General features: G+C 38.4%; 2 protein-coding genes across 2 annotated transcripts; one reads left to right on the top strand and one right to left on the bottom strand.

Moving 5' to 3' along the window:
- Nucleotides 1-986: 986 nt before the first annotated feature.
- LOC125260968 lies at nucleotides 987-9360 on the bottom strand. Its single transcript, XM_048179514.1, has 4 exons — nucleotides 8863-9360; nucleotides 7541-7642; nucleotides 7219-7434; nucleotides 987-1133 (listed from the first exon to the last, which is right to left on the bottom strand). Exons 1-4 carry the CDS (start codon nucleotides 9358-9360, stop codon nucleotides 987-989), a joined length of 963 nt encoding a protein of 320 aa, XP_048035471.1.
- A 326-nt stretch (nucleotides 9361-9686) lies between these two features.
- On the top strand, nucleotides 9687-18361 carry LOC125260983. The gene is made up of 9 exons (XM_048179523.1): nucleotides 9687-9775; nucleotides 10010-10061; nucleotides 11216-11340; nucleotides 13138-13578; nucleotides 14689-14920; nucleotides 15819-16090; nucleotides 16188-16335; nucleotides 17527-17636; nucleotides 17740-18361. Exons 2-9 carry the CDS (start codon nucleotides 10010-10012, stop codon nucleotides 18049-18051), a joined length of 1692 nt encoding a protein of 563 aa, XP_048035480.1. The 5' UTR covers nucleotides 9687-9775; the 3' UTR covers nucleotides 18052-18361.
- Nucleotides 18362-18860: the final 499 nt, after the last annotated feature.

Consider the following 18860-nt stretch of genomic DNA (forward strand, 5'->3'; position numbering starts at 1 on the left):
GGGTGCTTCAAACCTTGGTGAACCCGGACGACGCTCCCGTCCTCCGGGCCGAGGTCATGACCTTACTGAAGAAAGGGGCTATAGAAATAGTTCCCCCTTCAGAGAGCGAGTCAGGCTTTTACAGCCGTTACTTTCTGGTCCCCAAAAAGGATGGCGGCCTCAGGCCCATCCTAGATCTCAGACTTTTGAATCGCTCCCTCATGAGACGGAAGTTCAAAATGCTGACGCTGAAGCAGATCCTCGCACAGATTTGTCACGAGGACTGGTTCTGCTCACTGGATCTGAAAGATGTATATTTTCACATCCAGATAGCCCCCCTTCACAGACGATTCTTGAGATTCGCGTTCGAGGGGGTGGCATACCAATATATGGTCCTGCCCTTCGGGCTGTCTCTGGCTCCTCGCACTTTTACCAAGTGCATGAACGCAGCGCTTTCTCCTCTGAGACAGATGGGAATCCGGGTTCTGAATTACCTCGACGATTGGCTCATTTTGGCCCATTCGCGAGTCGAGCTGGAACACCACAGATCCGTGCTCCTCAGCCATCTCCAATGCCTGGGTCTCAGGGTCAACCTAGCCAAGAGCTCGCTGCTCCCCAGCCAACACATTTCGTTTCTGGGGGCAGTTTTCGACTCAGTCCGCGTGACGGCGGTGGTCTCGCCAGAGCGCGCCCTGGCAATACAGCAGCTCGCGGCTTCCGTCAAGAACAAAGCCTATCTTCCTCTGAAGCTCTTCCAGAGGCTCTTAGGGCTGATGGCTTCCGCCTCCCCAGTTCTGCAGCTCGGCCTTCTTCGGATGCGGTCGCTGCAGTTCTGGCTGAAGTTCCGGGTCCCCCCACATGCCTGGCGGCACAGCCGCTTATGTCTCAAGGTCAATCGGGCCTGTCTTTTAGCCCTGAAACCTTGGATGAACCCTGCTTGGTTCAGTCTTGGGGTACCCCTACAGGCGGTGTCACGAAGGACGGTGCTCTCGACGGACGCATCCAACTCAGGTTGGGGGGCTCTGTGCGAGGGCAGACCGGCCTTCGGCTCGTGGTCCCACGAAGAAAGCCATCTCCATATCAATTGCCTCGAAATGTTGGCAGTGATGAAAGCCCTGCAAGCGTTTCAGGTTCACTTGACGGGACGCCACGTCCTAGTCCAATCGGACAGCATGACTGTGGTGTCATACATAAATCACCAGGGCGGTCTTTCGTCCAGCCGCCTATGCGCTCTGGCGAAACGTCTTCTGGAGTGGGCAATACCAAGGCTTCAGTCGCTCAGGGCGACTCATATACCTGGCAAGACCAACCTGGGTGCAGATATGCTATCACGGAGCAACGTCCCCTCAGACGAGTGGATGCTCCATCCCCAGACGGTTCTCAAGATTTGGGAGTTCTTCGGGAGAGCAGAGATAGACCTCTTCGCCTCAGAAGACAACTCTCATTGCCCAACATATTTCTCAAAGGAAGTCGATGCGCTGGCCCACACCTGGCCCAGCACACTCCTTTACGCATTTCCCCCGATCGCACTGATCCCGCAGGTCATCAGGCGAGTCAGGGAAGACAGACACAGAGTCCTTCTAGTGGCCCCGCTCTGGAGGAGCCAGACTTGGTCCTCAGAGCTGTTCAGGTTCTCCACGAAAGCCCCGTGGCCCATTCCCCTGAGACGGGATCTCCTCTCTCAGGCAAACAGAACAATCTGGCACCCTCAGCCAGAGCTCTGGGCTCTACACCTCTGGTCCCTCGATGGGAGCCGACTGACCTCCCCAGGGACGTACTAGAGCCCATATCTCAGGCGAGAGCCCCGTCCACGAGACGCCTCTACGCCCAGAAATGGTCGGTCTTTGTTGATTGGTGTTCCACACGCAACATAGACCCCGTGGAGTGTGACGTATCTTCGATACTGTCCTTCCTCCAAGAGCGTTTGGATCTGGGGCGCGCCCCTTCAACGCTCAAAGTATACGTAGCAGCCATCTCAGCGTTTCATGCTCCTATCGCTGGCCAGTCAGTGGGTCGAAACAACCTTGTGGTACGTGTCTTAAGGGGTTCTAGGCGACTAAATCCTCCTCGTCCCCTTACTGTTCCCACTTGGGACCTTTTGTTGGTCCTTAGGGCTCTCAAAGGAAACCCCTTTGAGCCGCTGAGTTCAGCTGACCTCAGGCCTTTAACCCTGAAAACCGCTTTGCTACTTGCTCTAGCATCGGTCAAGCGTGTTGGCGACTTGCAGGCCCTCTCTGTGAGCCCTGCGTGCCTCGAGTTTGGGCCTAATGACTCTAAGGTCGTACTGAAACCTAGGCATGGCTACGTCCCCAAGGTGCTCTCTACTCCGTTTAGAGCTCAGGTCATCTTGCTCTCTGCTCTTCCTCCCTCCGCGGATGAACAGGAGCTGGAGTTACTCTGCCCTGTCAGGGCATTGAGGACCTATGTAGAGCGATCACAGCCTTTCAGGCAGTCAGATCAGCTCTTTGTCTGTTTTGGTGGCCGCACCAAAGGGTCTTCGGTCTCAAAGCAACGTCTCTCACGTTGGATAGTCGACGCGATTAATCTCTGTTACTCCTCCCTGGACATTGAATGCCCCATAGGAATGGCTTCCTCCTGGGCCTGGTCTAATGGAGTTTCCATTAAAGACATCTGTGAGGTGGCCGGCTGGTCCTCGCCGTCCACTTTTGTCAGGTTCTATCATCTGGACGTTCCGGCCTTACAAGCCCGGGTCCTCTCGGTGTAACCAGGCGGCCTCTTCGAGTTCCGCCTCTCGCCGTTCAGGAGTTATCTCCTCTTGTAGTGTAACAAGGGTTAACGACGGCTTTTGCCTTCTTACTTGCTCTCTTGGTCCCCTCTCGGTGTCCAAAACAAGTTATGTCGTTCCCTGCCGTGGCACGGCGCGGTTGAATTCGTTCCCCATACGCAGTACGAGTGAAGTATCGAAAGGGAACGTACTTGGATACGGAAGATACGGAACGAGTACTGCGTTACTTGCCGTGCCACGAGGCTGCGGCTTCAGTGTCATCGCTTCAGTCGATTGGCCTGAAATCCTATGGCGAAACGCCTGCTTATATAGCCCTTAACCCCGCCCATTTCGGCGGGAAAGTTCGCGCGCTTTCTCGCCATAGGTCGCGCAGCTATGCCGCGCCGTCATTGGTTCAACGACTTGTCTATGAGTGAACCAATGACGATGCAGTTACACTGCGTTATTGAAAAAGGCTTCAGTAACGGGGAAAAGGGAGACTTTTCCCCATACGCAGTACTCGTTCCGTATCTCAGGGAACCGAGGTTACGTTAGTAACCGAGTACGATTTCCCCTTCTTCATAGAGAAGAGAGCTGATCTAATTTCCCCAATTGTTAAAGTAGACTCACAAAGGTCTTTAAAGTCATTGTCAATGGTAGGAATATAGTTTTTAATTGTTTCGACAAAAGTCTCACAATTATCCATATTAAATTCAGAAGTGTAAAGTTTTTCATAAAAGCTTGTGATAAAATTAGAAATTAGATTAGGATCAGTACACTTTAATACTTTAATACAGTACCATTAATATTTAGAGCTGTCAATGAATTTCTCCTGCAATTCCTCTTCTCTAACACAAAAAAATAACTGGAATTAGTCTCTCCTTCCTCTAGCCATTTGGCTTTTGACCTAATAAAGACCCCTCTAGCCAAATCCAAGTAAGCTTCATTAATTTGTAAACTTAATTTTCTCAAAAGCAGTTCTTCCTCCTGAGTTAAGGCTTTTTGCAGTAAAGCATTTATTTTATTTAGGAGTTCATGTATTTTTTTATTTTTAGAGGCTTTTAAATCTTTACTTCTTCTAATGGCTCCACTGAAAATTGTATAGTAATGAGGTAAACCAGTTGTGATGTCATCAAGTCACATGACCAGGAAGTTTAATAGAGTTATATGATAGAAAAATTCATTAAAAATACACCAATTATTCTTTTGACGATCTGAGTCGTGTATGATGGAAAGGAAATGTGTGTGAACAAAATACAACACTTGCGATGTCATCGGTTCACATGACCAGGAGGTTTAATGCAGTTTTTCTGCATAGATAAATTCATTAAACATACACCAATTGTCACAATCCAAGTCATGTATGATAGGAAATGTATGTGAAGACATTACATTAATTTTGAAATCATAGTGCCACAGTAAGTTTATTACACGAGCGTTACAGATCGCTGTAACGCTCGTGATCGGACCATCTCTTCCGCTTTACTAGTTACCCAAAATAAACAAGAATGAACATCCGAAAGTATGATTTAGTACACATACAGTACAACTTACTAACCGTTGTTTCAATAGCGAAAAGGGATCAACAAAACAGCTTGCAAAAATGTCACATTTAGTCTACCTCAGAAAAGCCATTCAGTGTCACAGTATTAATACCACTACTATTGATATTTCATATTTAGACATTTATTGGTAATATGTTTAAAATGAATAACAATAATTATATTTTATTTTAATTATTATTGTTAACAGTATTAATATCATTATTTTATTAATAAAACTAACAGCTTATATTAACTTAATTTTACTCTAATTTAATGTATTCTTATTATTAGTTTATTTACTCTAAATAGTAATAGTGGAGGTGCATGCTGGGAAGATGGCTGCATGAATGATTTGTCCTCTCCTGCACTGCAAAAAATGAAATCTTGATGAGTCAAAATATCTTGAAATAAGCCAATAAATCTTGTTTTTTGTCTTCTAAGATAAATAAACTAGCCTAGAATTAAAAGTAAAAGATTAATTTGCTTGTTTTGAGCAAATGTAACTTAAATTTTCTTACTAAGAAAAAATGGCTAATTCTGGTGATTTATTTAAATGAATTAAGTATTTTTGTAAAGTGTATAGTATATTTTGACATAGTCCATCCTGAAACCAGAAATTTCAAGCCATACTTTCTTATTTTAAGAGCATGATGTTTCTTATTTTTAGAAAACAATGTTATGATAATCTGACACAAAGATTTTTTTAAAAATTATACTATACATTGTTTAACTTCATTTGAACCAAATGAGAAACAAGAAAGTAGCAAATCAGAGAAGCATATTTTATTCTGTGCAGACAACAGTGTGAATTTATTTTGAGATGTCTTGTACAGCAAAAAGTATCTCATAAATTCAACATGCACAGTTTTTTTTTAACAGTAGCCAAGTACACATAAGGTGCTGAACAAATTTCATTTTAACAATGTCTTATCTTTAAATCTCTACAGTCAGTAAGCAAAATGGGAATAAAAAAAAAAAAAAAATAAAAAATAAAAGAGGAAACTGACTGTGCTTTTTCACTTTTCTTTGTTCTCATTTTAGCAGTCACTGGTGCACTTGTACATTGCACACACATCTCCGAGATAATACTTCAGAGGAATATAAGTACGGTTCTTAAAACTGATTGCATAATATGATGTATAATCTACAATTGTGTCTGCCTCCACTATCTCAGTGGCTTGAGCAAGGTTTGGGACATCGATTTCATAAGAAGCAAACTCATGACTGAAACCCACTGTGTTATAGACCTGGCATTCAAAGCAATACAATGAGGAATTTGCAATGTATATGTTCTTTATGAGCCCGAATACAGGAACATCTTCATTTACACTTATTACAATCACTGACTTCTGACACAAGTACTTGTTGCCACATAGCTCAAGCCATTTTACTGATACCACATGTTGCACATTTTCTACACCCAAAAAAATCTCTCATTTTATCCTGCACATACTTTATATTTTCCACTTCAGATGCAGGACCCAATAGAATGTCTTTTGAAAAAATTGGGTGATTCACACGGCTGATATTTTGACAACTCTCAAACATCTGATTGTGTTTAACCAAGGACTTGCAAACATTCTTGAAATTTAGCTTGGAAGACCACTGTTTGAAAAAACAGTGTTTAGATTCAAATCTCATACACATGTGTCTGATCATTGGACCTAAATCTTTAATCTGTTCAGGAATATGTATCAAATAATGTTGCTTTGGTGTTATGTTGTTCTCAGGAAATAACTGTTTCATATTGCTCAAATGTTGCTTAATAAGCAACTTAAGCTTTGCTACAGTGGCCAAAGAAATGACTGGTGCAAATAGGATCTGAACAATCTCTATTAACCCAATAATCACTTGAAAGTATTCATTTCTTTCACAGCTGTCCAATATGAATGGTAGGATCTTCAGTAGGACAAGCATTTGCCCAGCTGATTGCTTTAGTCTGTTATCATTTGATGATAATGTGGTGACAGTAATAGGGCAAGGTTTGTCTCGGACATCAGTTGAGTATGGGTATCCTAGAATAGCACTGTTAAATTTGTCCAATTCCAGTTGCCCTGATAGCACTAGATGTTTTAGTACAGTTTTTACTTCCAGTGGTGCCACACCTTCTAATATCACATGCATAATATCCTGAGGTGTTTGCCTGATGAGATCAAAGGCTGGAAAATCAATCAGTTTGCTTTTCCTATTAATTCCATAGGTGGTTTTCAAACTGCTTCTCAAAAAGTCTGTGGCGGCCCTCTCAATTGCATTACACTGTCTGACATGTCTATCTAAAGACCGTTTGACAAAGTTTTCTGCATCAAAGTAAACTTGCATATCCTCAAAACTACACTCACAGTGTCTGCATTTGCAGAATGCAAATCCAACTCCCTCTTTAAAGCCTGTTAGCTCATGCTGAGCCAGGGTATCACCACAGAGAGAAACTACTGCACCGTATATTGTTCTCTCTCCGTGTGCAGATTTGATGTTCACTCCATTATACAACAAATTCAAATCATCTTGTATTCTCTGCAAAATTACATCTACACCACACTGAGAGATGTCACTTGATTTTGCAATGGCGAGTAGACGGATGGCATCTAACTTAGACCTCTGTTTAGGATTTATATTGCCCAAAGTATAGTACACCATTAGGAGTTTGTTTTTTGAGGCATGAGACCCCAGAGGATTGCAAAGTTCTATCTCATCAGTATACAGGATAAGCTGCAGAGCATTGGGTCTCACAGAGAATAGTGGGTGTGACTTCAAAATATCCCCATCAATAATGTCATTGATAAAGCCAGCCTTGCTTTGGCTTGGTCCATTGTCAAACATTGCTAGAATCATTGGATGTGAAAGTAGTTGTTCCAAACTTTGGATTAAAGGAATATAGTAAAAACATCTTGTTCTTATTGCTAGAGCTTGTGAGGCTCCCCTTTTCCTCAAGGTTGCAGTCTGGGAAATTTCAATTTCTTCTGCTTCAACTACCATGAACTGCTTTTTTAGATTTGATTCTTGCATATATGTAGTGGAAACAGAGTCAAAGGGGTCTTCAAAATTATTAAAAACATCCATAACTTCACTCATCAGTTGATCTGTGACTCCAGATTGTCTCTGAATAACATCTGTAATTTGGTTTCGAAGGCAGTCCAACAGTGAGGCTTGATACTGCTGCACCCGGGAAATGATGTCACTGACCGCTCGCTGAAGGAAAAGCAATAATTTAGAAAATAGCAATTCATGCACAAGGAACAGAATGTAAGAATATAGTTTTTACTGTAATTTCACATAATTAACTTCAGTGTCTTACCTGTGAAAGGCAGTGTTTCACTCTTGAAGACAGTACAAATGCAGAAGCATGCTTTCTCAGTTCATCAACTTCAGGCTCATCATTTATGACACTTTCCTCTTGCTGGAAAAAAAAAAAAAAAAAAAAAAAAAAAAAAAAAATATCAAGACTTTAAAATTCAAATAACCTAATAACCTAACATTAACGGAGTGACAATTAAGTTAACCCAAGTGAAAAAAGTACAGTTCTATAATGTACTTAAAGTGCTCTATTTTCACACACTAATTTTGTACTTCATATACTAAAAATTCTTCTTTAGTACTTCTTAAGAACATCTAAGTGTACTCAACTGTGATATTCTGAGACAGCATGAAATATGAACTAAAATGTGCTTTTAATATACTATCTCTGTATTTAAAAAATATATTTAGTTAATAGTTACTACTTGTAGTACCTTTGAACCCATAGTGTACTACAAGTGGTATCTAAATACAGTTGTGAGTTTGTGCAGTTTATGCATCAAATAATCAATAAGTTATGTTTACCACAGGCTTTATTTATCTTGCTTATTCTTAATATTCTTGCTTAATATCTTCATTTTTGTGCCCTCTCTTTAATTTTTTCTTTCTTCTTCGAAAATGTGTTTAATAGGTTAGACAACTTTATATAATTTCTCTTAATTATTATGTAACAACTTGTTTATTGTTTGGAAGACTGTATGTTGTACCGATTTGTTTAAAAAAAAAAAAAAAAAAAAAAAAAAAAGTGACGAATTGTTCTGGGTTCGGACGTTACTTGCAACATCTATGGGAGCTACATGACAAGTAGTTCTTCACTAAAGAGTATATTTACACAACAATGAGGTACTAAAAACTGACGTAAACGTTGATCCCCCTTCACAAGGATCTGCAAATTTGACTAAAAAGGCTGTATGCATGCGATGCCAGTAGTTGGAGATGTCACTTTGTCGAGTAACACCCCGCGAATACGTAATACACAAGCAGATGGCGTCACGCGTTTTTGTTGTTAACGCGGAGACGGTAAAGGCATAGTTTTCAAAGCCTTGCACTTTCAAACCCGTTTGCAGGCCCCCAAAACGCCGTTGTCGTGTCAATCGACGGCAAAACAATACAAAGCTTTCCGTTTCCAGTTATAAACATACTTTAAGATATCTGAAACTAAACAAAAAAAGCAGTAAAGCTACGAGTCGCCATTAAAATTCCCCATTAATAAAATAAATGGTACTTTTCTCCTGGGACCAAGACAGTGGCCAAGTTACGTGTCAGTATATTCTGATACACTCATGAAAGTCAGGTTTTATTAGTAAATTTGTGTCAACTTACGTGCATTGCCTCTTGTTCTGTTTCAGTCAACGGCGTAAACGCAGCGCCACCAGCAGAGCTGGAGGAATCGGCGATGTCTGGTTCTTGGCCACCGCTAGAGTTAAAATCTTCCTCGTAGTTTGCATCGCCTGACACATCATGTTCATTTGGCAGAAATTCTGGCTGAAGTGGGATACCGAAATTCTCGAAAAGTCTCTCTTCCACTTGGATTCCAGCATCTGCAGATGCACACGCACGGGAATTGTTCCCTTTAGCTTTAACATTATCTGCATTTTGACTTCCACTTGACCTCGATTTGTGACTGATGAAATGCGAATAATGCCTCCGTTTGACATGATAGTAAAATGAGTTGTACACTCGGTATTCCTGAACGCAACCATCAATCCCACAGATCACATGAAAATCCGGGCTGGAACTATGCACAGTGTTTATGTGACTCAGCAGAGCCCTTAATGACAACGCCACAAAGAGGCAGCAAATAATACAACGCCAAATCATGTTAAGTGGAAAAATCTGAACATTTAGTTAAATAATTCATATTTTTACTCCATTCGCTTCTCCATACGTGTTATCCCGCCGAAAGCAATCAGAAGAAATGACGTGATTCAAACTTTTAATCCAATCAAGGTAGCGGAATATTCCATTGGATATGAAATAGGTGAAATCATAAAGTATTATTCCTTAAGAGTGTTTTAATTTTCTACATTACTCAGGTAAAGTACAGCATTTAGAAGAAACAATACTAAATTTTAATATATGACAATGTCAAATGTTACAAATATTATAATTTAAATAACTTTTATACAAAACCCTAAGGATGTAGCGTAATGGAGACGGCCGCTTACGTCACTGGAACGAACGACCGTTAACAATTCTGCCAGTTTCGCGGTTTCACCATTTAGTGCACTTGGAGGTAAGTGAGACTAAACATTTTTGTAAAATTGAATTTCATGTTTATCAAATAAATGTTTGCATGGATGTAAGAAAGAAAGATACACTTTCTAATAATGAGTGTATATAAATAGTGCGTTGGAAATATGACTTTGTAAATCTTAGTTATTAGAAAATTACAGGTTAATAGGCCTACAATAATTTCATTCTCTTTGATAATTGATGTCATAAACAGTCTTTTCTAAATTCCATTCAGATGGCATTTACTATGGAGCAGCTTGATTCTGTGACACGGTCCACTTTACAAGGTAACGTTACGTTTTTAATGTCAGACTCGGCTATATTTGCATAGCTTAGTGCACATATTCTTAGGCATATTAGGGTTTTTATCTAACGTCAAAATGCTTTCACGTGCCAGACACGTTTATATATTTTCAAACTGTCATTTTGCTGTTAATTGTAATAATCCAAGGTAATGTTAGCTTTATCAAATAGTTTTTGCGATTTTAGGGTTATAACGTCACAGTTCTTGTCGATTTAGTCAGTCATTTTTTTTCAGTTTCATTAAAACCCACACTCATGATGATTAAAGCTGCAGTCCGACACTTTTTTGTGTTCAACATTTAAATAATGAGCGGGTATATGAATCTGTTTTTTCAAACCGTGTGTTTGTGTTATCCTAAATCACTATGGTATATAGTAAGTGATTATATTCGAACTATTTTAGTCTGGTTCGGGTCTGCGGAGTTGCACAGTACCTGCGTGACTCATCATGTATTAGCAGAGAGAAGTATGGCTACAATGTTCTTCCGCAAGACGCATGCAGTTCTGTGTATTAAAGGTGCTATAGAGAATGTTTATAGAGAATGTCTTTACTAACTGATAAAAAAAACTATTTATTAGGTGCACTGAAAGGAATAATATCAATATACATCATCTGTGCACGAGGTAGGGCCTTAAAAACATCAGCCAATCGTTTGTGTGATCATCGCGTAAACGATTGGCCCGCTGGCTTGTCGATCACTGCCATTACGTTCCTTGTGAGAGACGTGCACGGCTGCGCGCTCCAGTCACTTTCCACACTCCACAGGCGCCGCATGCAATGTATTTGTCAGGAATAATAACTGCAGATTATGAGTTACCTGCGGTGAGTCCGACATAATGAATCCACTAACACGACACAGCGAATGGTATTGAATGGTTTGGTATTAACCACTAGAAAACCAAAACAGGAACTGCAGCTTTCATATCATCTGTTATGATTCCTTGTGCATAGAAAAATGATCACTGAATACCAAAATTAATGAAATGTAAAGATATAGGCCTATTTCAAACCAAACTGACACATTGATGGAAGCTATATAAATAACTGTCCTAAAACAGTTTCTGTTTTTCACATGTTCATTTTACTCTGCAATGAAAAATCGATCTATAATATCACTATGTTTTTCAATCATCCTAGCTGCAAATATCAGCACAGCAGTTTTACCAACTTTGTCACGTGATGACATTCGTGATCTTTTCCCCGGACCAGAAAACTTTTTACGACGAAAAACCATATGGGAGACGTTTCATTCTGACAAGGAGGTAGACCTTTATTCCATTTTTCCAAAGAACAGTATTAATTTCAATTATATACTTAAGTTAAGATTATGTACAGCAATATTTAGGTAATTTACAACCAAACACTAAATATCTTAATTTATAAAGGGTTGTTTGAATAACAGTCACTGATCTATATAATGATTGGATTGCTCATTGCGTTCTTAAAGGGTTAGTTCACCCAAAAATGAAAATTCTGTCATTTATTACTTACCCTCATGCCGTCCCACACCCGTAAGACCTTCATTAATCTTCGGAACACAAATTAAGATATTTTAGTTGAAATCCGATGGCTCCATGAGGCCTTCATAGGGAGCAATGACATTTCCTCTCTCAAGATCCATTAATGTACTAAAAACATATTTAAATCAGTTCATGTGAGTACAGTGGTTCAATATTAATATTATAAAGCGATGAGAATATTTTTGGTGCACCAAAAAAAAAAAAAAAAACGACTTTAGTGATGTCCGTTTTCAAAACACTTATTCACAATGCTCCGATGCTTTCTGAAGCTGTGTGTGTCGAATCTGCAGTTCAGAGCGCCAAAGTCACGTGATTTCATCCATTTGGCAGTTTGACACGCGATCCGATTCATGATTCGATACACTGATTCATAATGCTCAGAATCTTCCTGAAGCAGTGTTTTGAAATCGGCCATCACTATATAAGTCGTTATTTTGTTTTTTTGGTGCACCAAAAATATTCTCGTCGCTTTATAATATTAATATTGAACCACTGTACTCACATGAACTGATTTAGATGTGTTTTTAGTACCTTTATGGATCTTGAGAGAGGAAATGCCATTACTTCCTATGCAGGCCTCACTGAGCCATCGGATTTGAACTAAAATATCTTAATTTGTGTTCTGAAGATCAACGAAGGTCTTACGGGTGTGGGACGGCATGAGGGTGAGTAATAAATGACAGAATTTTCATTTTTGGGTGAACTAACCCTTTAACTGGCATCAGGTAGTGAAGCTTCCGTAAGTGTTTGAGTGGCCATCCTACTATTCCCTACCGACAGAGGCTATCATTGACTCACCGCCAAAATATTGACATACAATCACCCGATCTGCAGCATCTCAGTCCCACGCGATTAGTTTTATGATATATTTATGTAAATTAATTGTTACTTAAGGTGTTATCTGTAATGTTTATGGTCTTTTCGGAAAGGATAAGTCATATATTGAAATTGTTAATGTGGGTGTGTCTATTGCACTCTTCTGTCAAAAATATACATGAACATATATCTGTGTTTAGTTGCAGAAATTGATTCGAATAGCCAATACAATAAATATTAATAAAAACATCTGTTGCTATATTGTATTAAAATTCAAAGTTTACCATGCATCATCTTGGAATTGAATGTTCACTACTGTATTGTATATGAACATATTTTTTTAATAACCAGGGGAAATTACCAACATTAAACAATTAAATCATTCACATGCTTAGGACATTTGCGTCGTAAGAATGTACAGATAGACTTCAGATATAAAAATGGTGTCTCCTTAAGGCAATGTTTTCTTAGTAAAGTCGTATCATTTCCTATTAATTCAATGTAACTTGTAAGCTTACTAGGTAATAACAATATGGTGGTGCAGTAGCTTCACTTTTTATGACGACATGAGCAATCCAGTTATATAAATCAGTGGTAACACTTAGTTTCCTAATGTAAGTAACTTAATATGCTCCACTCTTAAACCAGTGACTGTTAATTATTATTCATGGGTGTTCTAACAGTTTTATTATGTAAACTGTAATAATTTTCACCTGAATTCAGCAGGGACATGAGGCAGGATGCTCTAATCAAAACAAGGAGCAGGATGACATTGGTTTGGCTTCTGCTCAAACTCAGTCTGAAATCCCAGCGACAAGGCGCAGTATCTTTGAAGAGCCCAGGGGTCATAATACATTGGATCCTCCAAGAACCTTGCAGTTGCCCAACCCTGAATATGTTGTTTACACTGACAGCGAGTTAGAACATGTTAGAAAGGAGTATTTTGATCTGCAGCGAGTTGGACAAGAAAGAGGTTGCAGACTTTCCAAAGAACTTCGTTGTCGACTAGTGAGGAACACTGTGACTAACATGGTGTCTATCATGAGAGCATCAAGCACTGACTTTATGTATCCATCCAAAAATGATGTATTTGCAATGGCAAAGCGACTGGTAGACTACTATCCCATGCTTCGAGATGACTCTGTGAACTGCAAACATACTTCGGTAAGTGTTTAAGAGCTTGGGATTCAAAAATCACATTAACACTTCATACTCATACATTGTGTGTACGTTTAGGAGGTCCTTAAAGGTGCCCATGAATCAAAATTTGAATTTACCTTGGCATAGTTGAAGTTCAGTATATGGAAAAGACATACAGTGAGTTTCAAACTCCATTGTTTCCTCTTTCTTATGTAAATCTCATTTGTTTAAAAGACTTCCGGAAAACACTCGGATCTCAACATAACACCGACTGTTACGTAACAGTCGGGATCATTAATATGTACGACCCCAATGTTTGCATAATGCCAACCCATGTTCAAGCATTAGACAAGGAAAGGCAGTATTAAGGTCTGGATCTGTGCACAGACAGGGTAAGCAAGTAAGAACAATAGCGAAAAATGGCAGATGGAGCAATAATAACTGACATGATCCATGATAACATGATATATTTAGTGATATTTGTAAATTTTCTTTCTAAATGTTTCGTTAGCATGTTGCTAATGTACTGTTAAATGTGGTTAAAGTTACCATCGTTTATTACTGTATTCACGGAGACAAGAGCCGTTGCTATTTTCATTTTTAAACACTTGCAGTCTGTATAATTCATAAACACAACTAAATCTCTCCAACAGTGTGTAATGTTAGCTTTAGCCACAGAGCATAGCTTCAAACTCATTCAGAATCAAATGTAAACATCAAAATAAATACTTCACTCACATAATTCGAAGCATGCATGACGAACATCTTGTAAAGATCCATTTAAGGGTTATATTAGCTGTGTGAACTTTGTAAATGTGCTGTAATATAGTCGAGAGCTTGTGTGGCAGGGAGCATGCGATTTAAAGGGGCGGCGTGCAGCGTAAATCAGTGTATAGTTAATGATGACCCAAAATAGGCAGTTAAAAAATTAATTTAAAAATATCTATGGGGTATTTTGAGCTGAACTTCACAGACACATTCAGGAGACACCTTAGACTTATATTACATCTTGTGAAAAAGCATTCTAGGGCACCTTTAATAAGAACTGATAATGAAAGCATTGAGAATTAATCCATATGATATATTCATTTGAATGCATCTGGTTGTACAACCTTTAACATCATCTTTAAACAGGATTCCATCTTCAAGCAATTAATGAAGAGACTCCACAACATAAGAACCCCAAAGAAGAAACAGGGTCCAACACCACAACGAAGCAAGAAAAGGCGTTTGGATTTTGAGGACTATGATGGTGATTCAAGCTCTTGCACGTTAGATTCAGCAGAAAGCAGCAATGCTTCAACTGTAATACTGGACACAGGAGAGAGCAGCACACCACCATCAGTGAGCACAAAATCACTTGCTGGTAAGTATACCGTTCAGAACATACTACAAAAATTTTTGTAGACCAAAAGGTTCCCAGCAAGCAATAGACATCATTTCACCATCTCAGTTAAAGCAGAACTAAGTAACTTTTTTTACCTTCATAAATAGTTATCTAAGTCCTTAGTTAATGGACTTGTAGTGGTGTGTTTGAGGCGTGCACTAACCCCCTCTGGCATGTCTACGCCAGAATACAGCGCTTGCAACTTGAGCTGCGCCGATCCGATACAATCTTGCCTCATGTTCACGTTCACGCGAGAGTGACAAAATGCTTTACGGTAATTCAAAAACAATGTATATATTATGACTTTATAAGACAATTTCGAAAATTACCCACCTCCATCGAGTGTACTGTATTTGCAAATTACCCACCTCCTCTTTCTTGTACTGTATTTGCAAAACTACTGCGCTGGTGAGCGTTGTAGTCCAGAGCTGGGCTTGGAGTATTTATGAGTGATTCACTCATTATGTGTGATTTACTGAAGAAAACTGTAGAGGGAGCTTCGCAAATCTTACTTAGCTCCGCTTTAACTATAGATCCAGTTTAGTCCAGTTATGAGTAACCTACTTCTGGCCAGAATAACTTTGAATTTGGTTTCATATCATTTTTGCTAAAATAATTTGCGAGATGTTTGGTATTTCATTATGTAAGCAAAGTCACCAGTCATTACAAGGTGTTTGGTTTCATTTCTTTAATATGTTACCTAATTGACCTGTCTATTCTTGGGCTATGGTTTAGACATCTATTACATTTTCAAAGCCAAAATTTTGCCTTGTTTTAGCCTAGACATTAGAGCTGTGTTTGGACATGTATTAGTTGCCTTTTAATCTAAAAATTGCATATTAGGATTATACTGGTTTCTTTTTTCTTTTTTTAAAAGGAGGAACAGCAGAACAAGACATACCATTCAGTCAGACTGACAGTAGAAGAGATGAAGATTCTGACACTGATAGTCAACAAAGCCAGGCCAGACATTATCACACCCTCCAAGAGATCTATAAAAGACCAAAGCCTAACAAGGAAGCAGTTGCTCAACTACTTGACCTTGAGTTTGATGCTCGGAGAGCCTTCATCAACTCTGACTGTTTCAAAGAGCAGGACAGACCTTCAAAGATATTGCAAGCATACCCCTGTTTCAGAGAACTACATCATGTAAATAATATATCTGATAATATATTCTAGTTCCTGGGTGACTTCCTAGTGATTTGTAATTTGTTTTTACAAATGTGTATGTGTGGGATAATTGCAGGTGATGGATGAACTTGGCCGGATTCTTGACAAAGGAAACCCCAGATTCATCTCAAAACTAAAGGCCCGTTGGGAGAGCTTCTACAGCAAAGCTCAATTCTATGGGGTTTACAAAAAGGTTTTGAAGCCACCAATGACACTAGATGGAGGTAAACTACCTGCCTTATAACTATTGTTATATTTTTCACATTTGAAGTTCAGTAGCAAAGTTTCAGAAAGGTACATTTAAAAATAAAATTCTGCTCACTAAGGTTGCATTTATTTGATCTAAACTACAGCAAAACAGTGACATTGTAATTGTATTACAATTTAAAATAATGTTTCCATGTGCATATATAGTAAAAAGTAATTTATTATTGTGATCAAAGCTGAATTTTCAGAATCATTACTCCTGTCTTAAGTGTCACATGATCCTTCACAAATCATTCTAATATGATAATTTGCTGCTCCAAAACATTTCTGATTATCATCAATGTTGAAAACAGTTTTGTACCATTTTTCTTTTCAGGAATTTGTGATGAATAGAAAGTTCAAAAGAGCAGGGTTTATTTGTAATAGAAAGCTTTAACATTATACTGTACCGTTCAAAAGTTTAGGTTCAATAAGAATTCTTTTTTAATTATTATATACTTTTAATCAGCAAAGATGCATTAAATTGATCAAAAGTGACAGTATAGACATTTATAATGTTAAAAAGCTTTCTAATTTAAATAAATGCTGTTCTTTTAAATAGCTTTTTCTATTCATCAAATATTCCTGAAAAAGTGGTACAACTGTTTGCAACACTGAAATTAAAAATAAATGTTAATAATGTTTCTAATATGCAGCAAATCATATCAGAATTATTTCTGAAGGATCATGTGACAGTGAAGACTGGAGAAATGATGCTGAGAATTCAGCTTTGATCACAGGAATAAATTGTATTTTAAAATTAAAAAAAAAGAGAGAAAGCTTTAAGATTTTTAATCTTTAAGATCTTTAAGATTTTTAATCTTAAAGCATAGTTTAACCAAAAATGAAAATTCTGTCATCATTTACTCACCCTCAAGTTGTTCTAAACCTGTATGAGTTTCTTTCATCCGTGGAACACAAAGAAGATGTTTTGAATAATGTTAGTAACCATTTTTTTATGGAAGTCAATGGGGTCAATCAACTGTTTTGACCCCATTGAAATTGTCTTTATTTGTGTTAAACAGAAGAAACTCATACAGGTTTAGAACAACTTGAGGGTGAGTAAATGAAAAAAATATTCATTTTTTGGTGAACTATGAATGCATGCTCAACTAACTAACTAACTAATTAAATTAAAATGTAAAAGACTGTTTGTCCCTCCTCAATAGTGAAACACTCCATAGCCATGATGAAGGCTCTTCCAGAGATGTTCCCATCACCTGTAGCCCCACCAAAAAAGACAGGACATGCAAGTGAAGCAATCCTGCATATCCTAGAGGTAAGAGATAACCTTATTTAAATTTCTACAAGACCAAGAGAAATAGAGCTGTAATTTATATCAAGATGTACTTGCTCAGTCATTTTTGTGTTTGAATTTCTAGCCAACAGAAAACCCAGATTCGTTCCTCAAGGGGAGACAACTCTTCAGTCCCGTCCTGATCTTGTCAGAGGACAACTGCATGTTAGCCATTGGTACTACACCTGTTACTACTTTCCCACGAGAAGACCTTCATGAAGGTGTGCTCTACCTAATGGCATACTATTATGCACTTCATCTTGTGTATCCGAAGTGTGTTGCAACTCTACTGTCTGTGCTTCAGACAGAAGTGATTTCAGATGCAATCCATGGTCGTGATGCAACTTCCTCCTACAAAAAAGCTATCTCGGAGTGGAAAAAGTTCATTGGGGAGTAGTGAAAAAGTACCAAGTCAGACTTAGGTCTTTTGATCACTAATTGTTCACAGCAGTTGTTTTCATCAAGTTCTTAGAGACAGCAGTTGCTTTATTTCTAATACAGAATGAAAATGCTCTTTTTATTCTTGTTCTCTTTTTTTTCATTCTTTTTTTTTTCTTTTCTTTTTTTTCACTGTCTCAGTGATGTATCTGTAACCTTGGGCAAGCTACATTTTTAAAGGCTTACCAGTTGCTGTGATATGATGCGTTGCAGTCAAATTCAAACAATAGTTTGTTTTCCTTTTGCAATTGGAGTTAATAAAGCATCTCAGAAAAGCATGTTTGATGTACCTGATTTTTGATTGTATGTCTTTTTCAGAGCTTGTTTTTAGCACTAGTCTTGAGAGGGGACATCCATATTAGCTAGTCTTATTTTAAGACTTTAAATACTTGTTTTAAACCAAATCTTTCCCTCAAAATAAGCCTGACACTCTTAAAATGTGTATATTTATTCTTATTTCAAGACATTTTAAATCAAATCTTTCCCTCAAAATAAGCCTGACACTCTTAAAATGTGTATATTTATTCTTATTTCAAGACATTTTAAATCAAATATTTCCCTCAAAATAAGCCTGACACTCTTAAAATGTGTATATTTATTCTTATTTCAAGACAATTTTAGCAAGAGTTTTCAAAACTAACCACAAATAAAACAAGAAAAATTGCTAGATTTTACTATTTTTTTCATTGGTTTCTAGAAATTTGTACTCCTTGAATCTAGTTAAAATGTCTTAATTTACTTAGTTTTTTTCTTGTTTTAAGATTTTAA

Source organism: Megalobrama amblycephala, unplaced genomic scaffold (assembly GCF_018812025.1).
Source record: "Megalobrama amblycephala isolate DHTTF-2021 unplaced genomic scaffold, ASM1881202v1 scaffold216, whole genome shotgun sequence".
In the NCBI taxonomy this organism is placed as follows: domain Eukaryota; kingdom Metazoa; phylum Chordata; class Actinopteri; order Cypriniformes; family Xenocyprididae; genus Megalobrama; species Megalobrama amblycephala.

Excerpts from the sequence above, each read along its gene's own strand:
- LOC125260968 (XM_048179514.1), bottom strand. The coding sequence starts at position 9,360 with ATGATTTGGCGTTGTATTATTTGCTGCCTCTTTGTGGCGTTGTCATTA. Across the intron at positions 7,435-7,540 it reads TGAAACACTGCCTTTCACAG|CGAGCGGTCAGTGACATCAT; the intron begins GTAAGACACTGA and ends CTTTTCCTTCAG. Across the intron at positions 1,134-7,218 it reads ATCTAAAAAAGCAGTTCATG|GACGTGGCGTCCCGTCAAGT; the intron begins GTAGTTGAAGCA and ends CGATTGGACTAG.
- LOC125260983 (XM_048179523.1), top strand. The coding sequence starts at position 10,010 with ATGGCATTTACTATGGAGCAGCTTGATTCTGTGACACGGTCCACTTTA. Across the intron at positions 11,341-13,137 it reads CGTTTCATTCTGACAAGGAG|CAGGGACATGAGGCAGGATG; the intron begins GTAGACCTTTAT and ends ACCTGAATTCAG. Across the intron at positions 16,336-17,526 it reads ACCAATGACACTAGATGGAG|TGAAACACTCCATAGCCATG; the intron begins GTAAACTACCTG and ends CCTCCTCAATAG.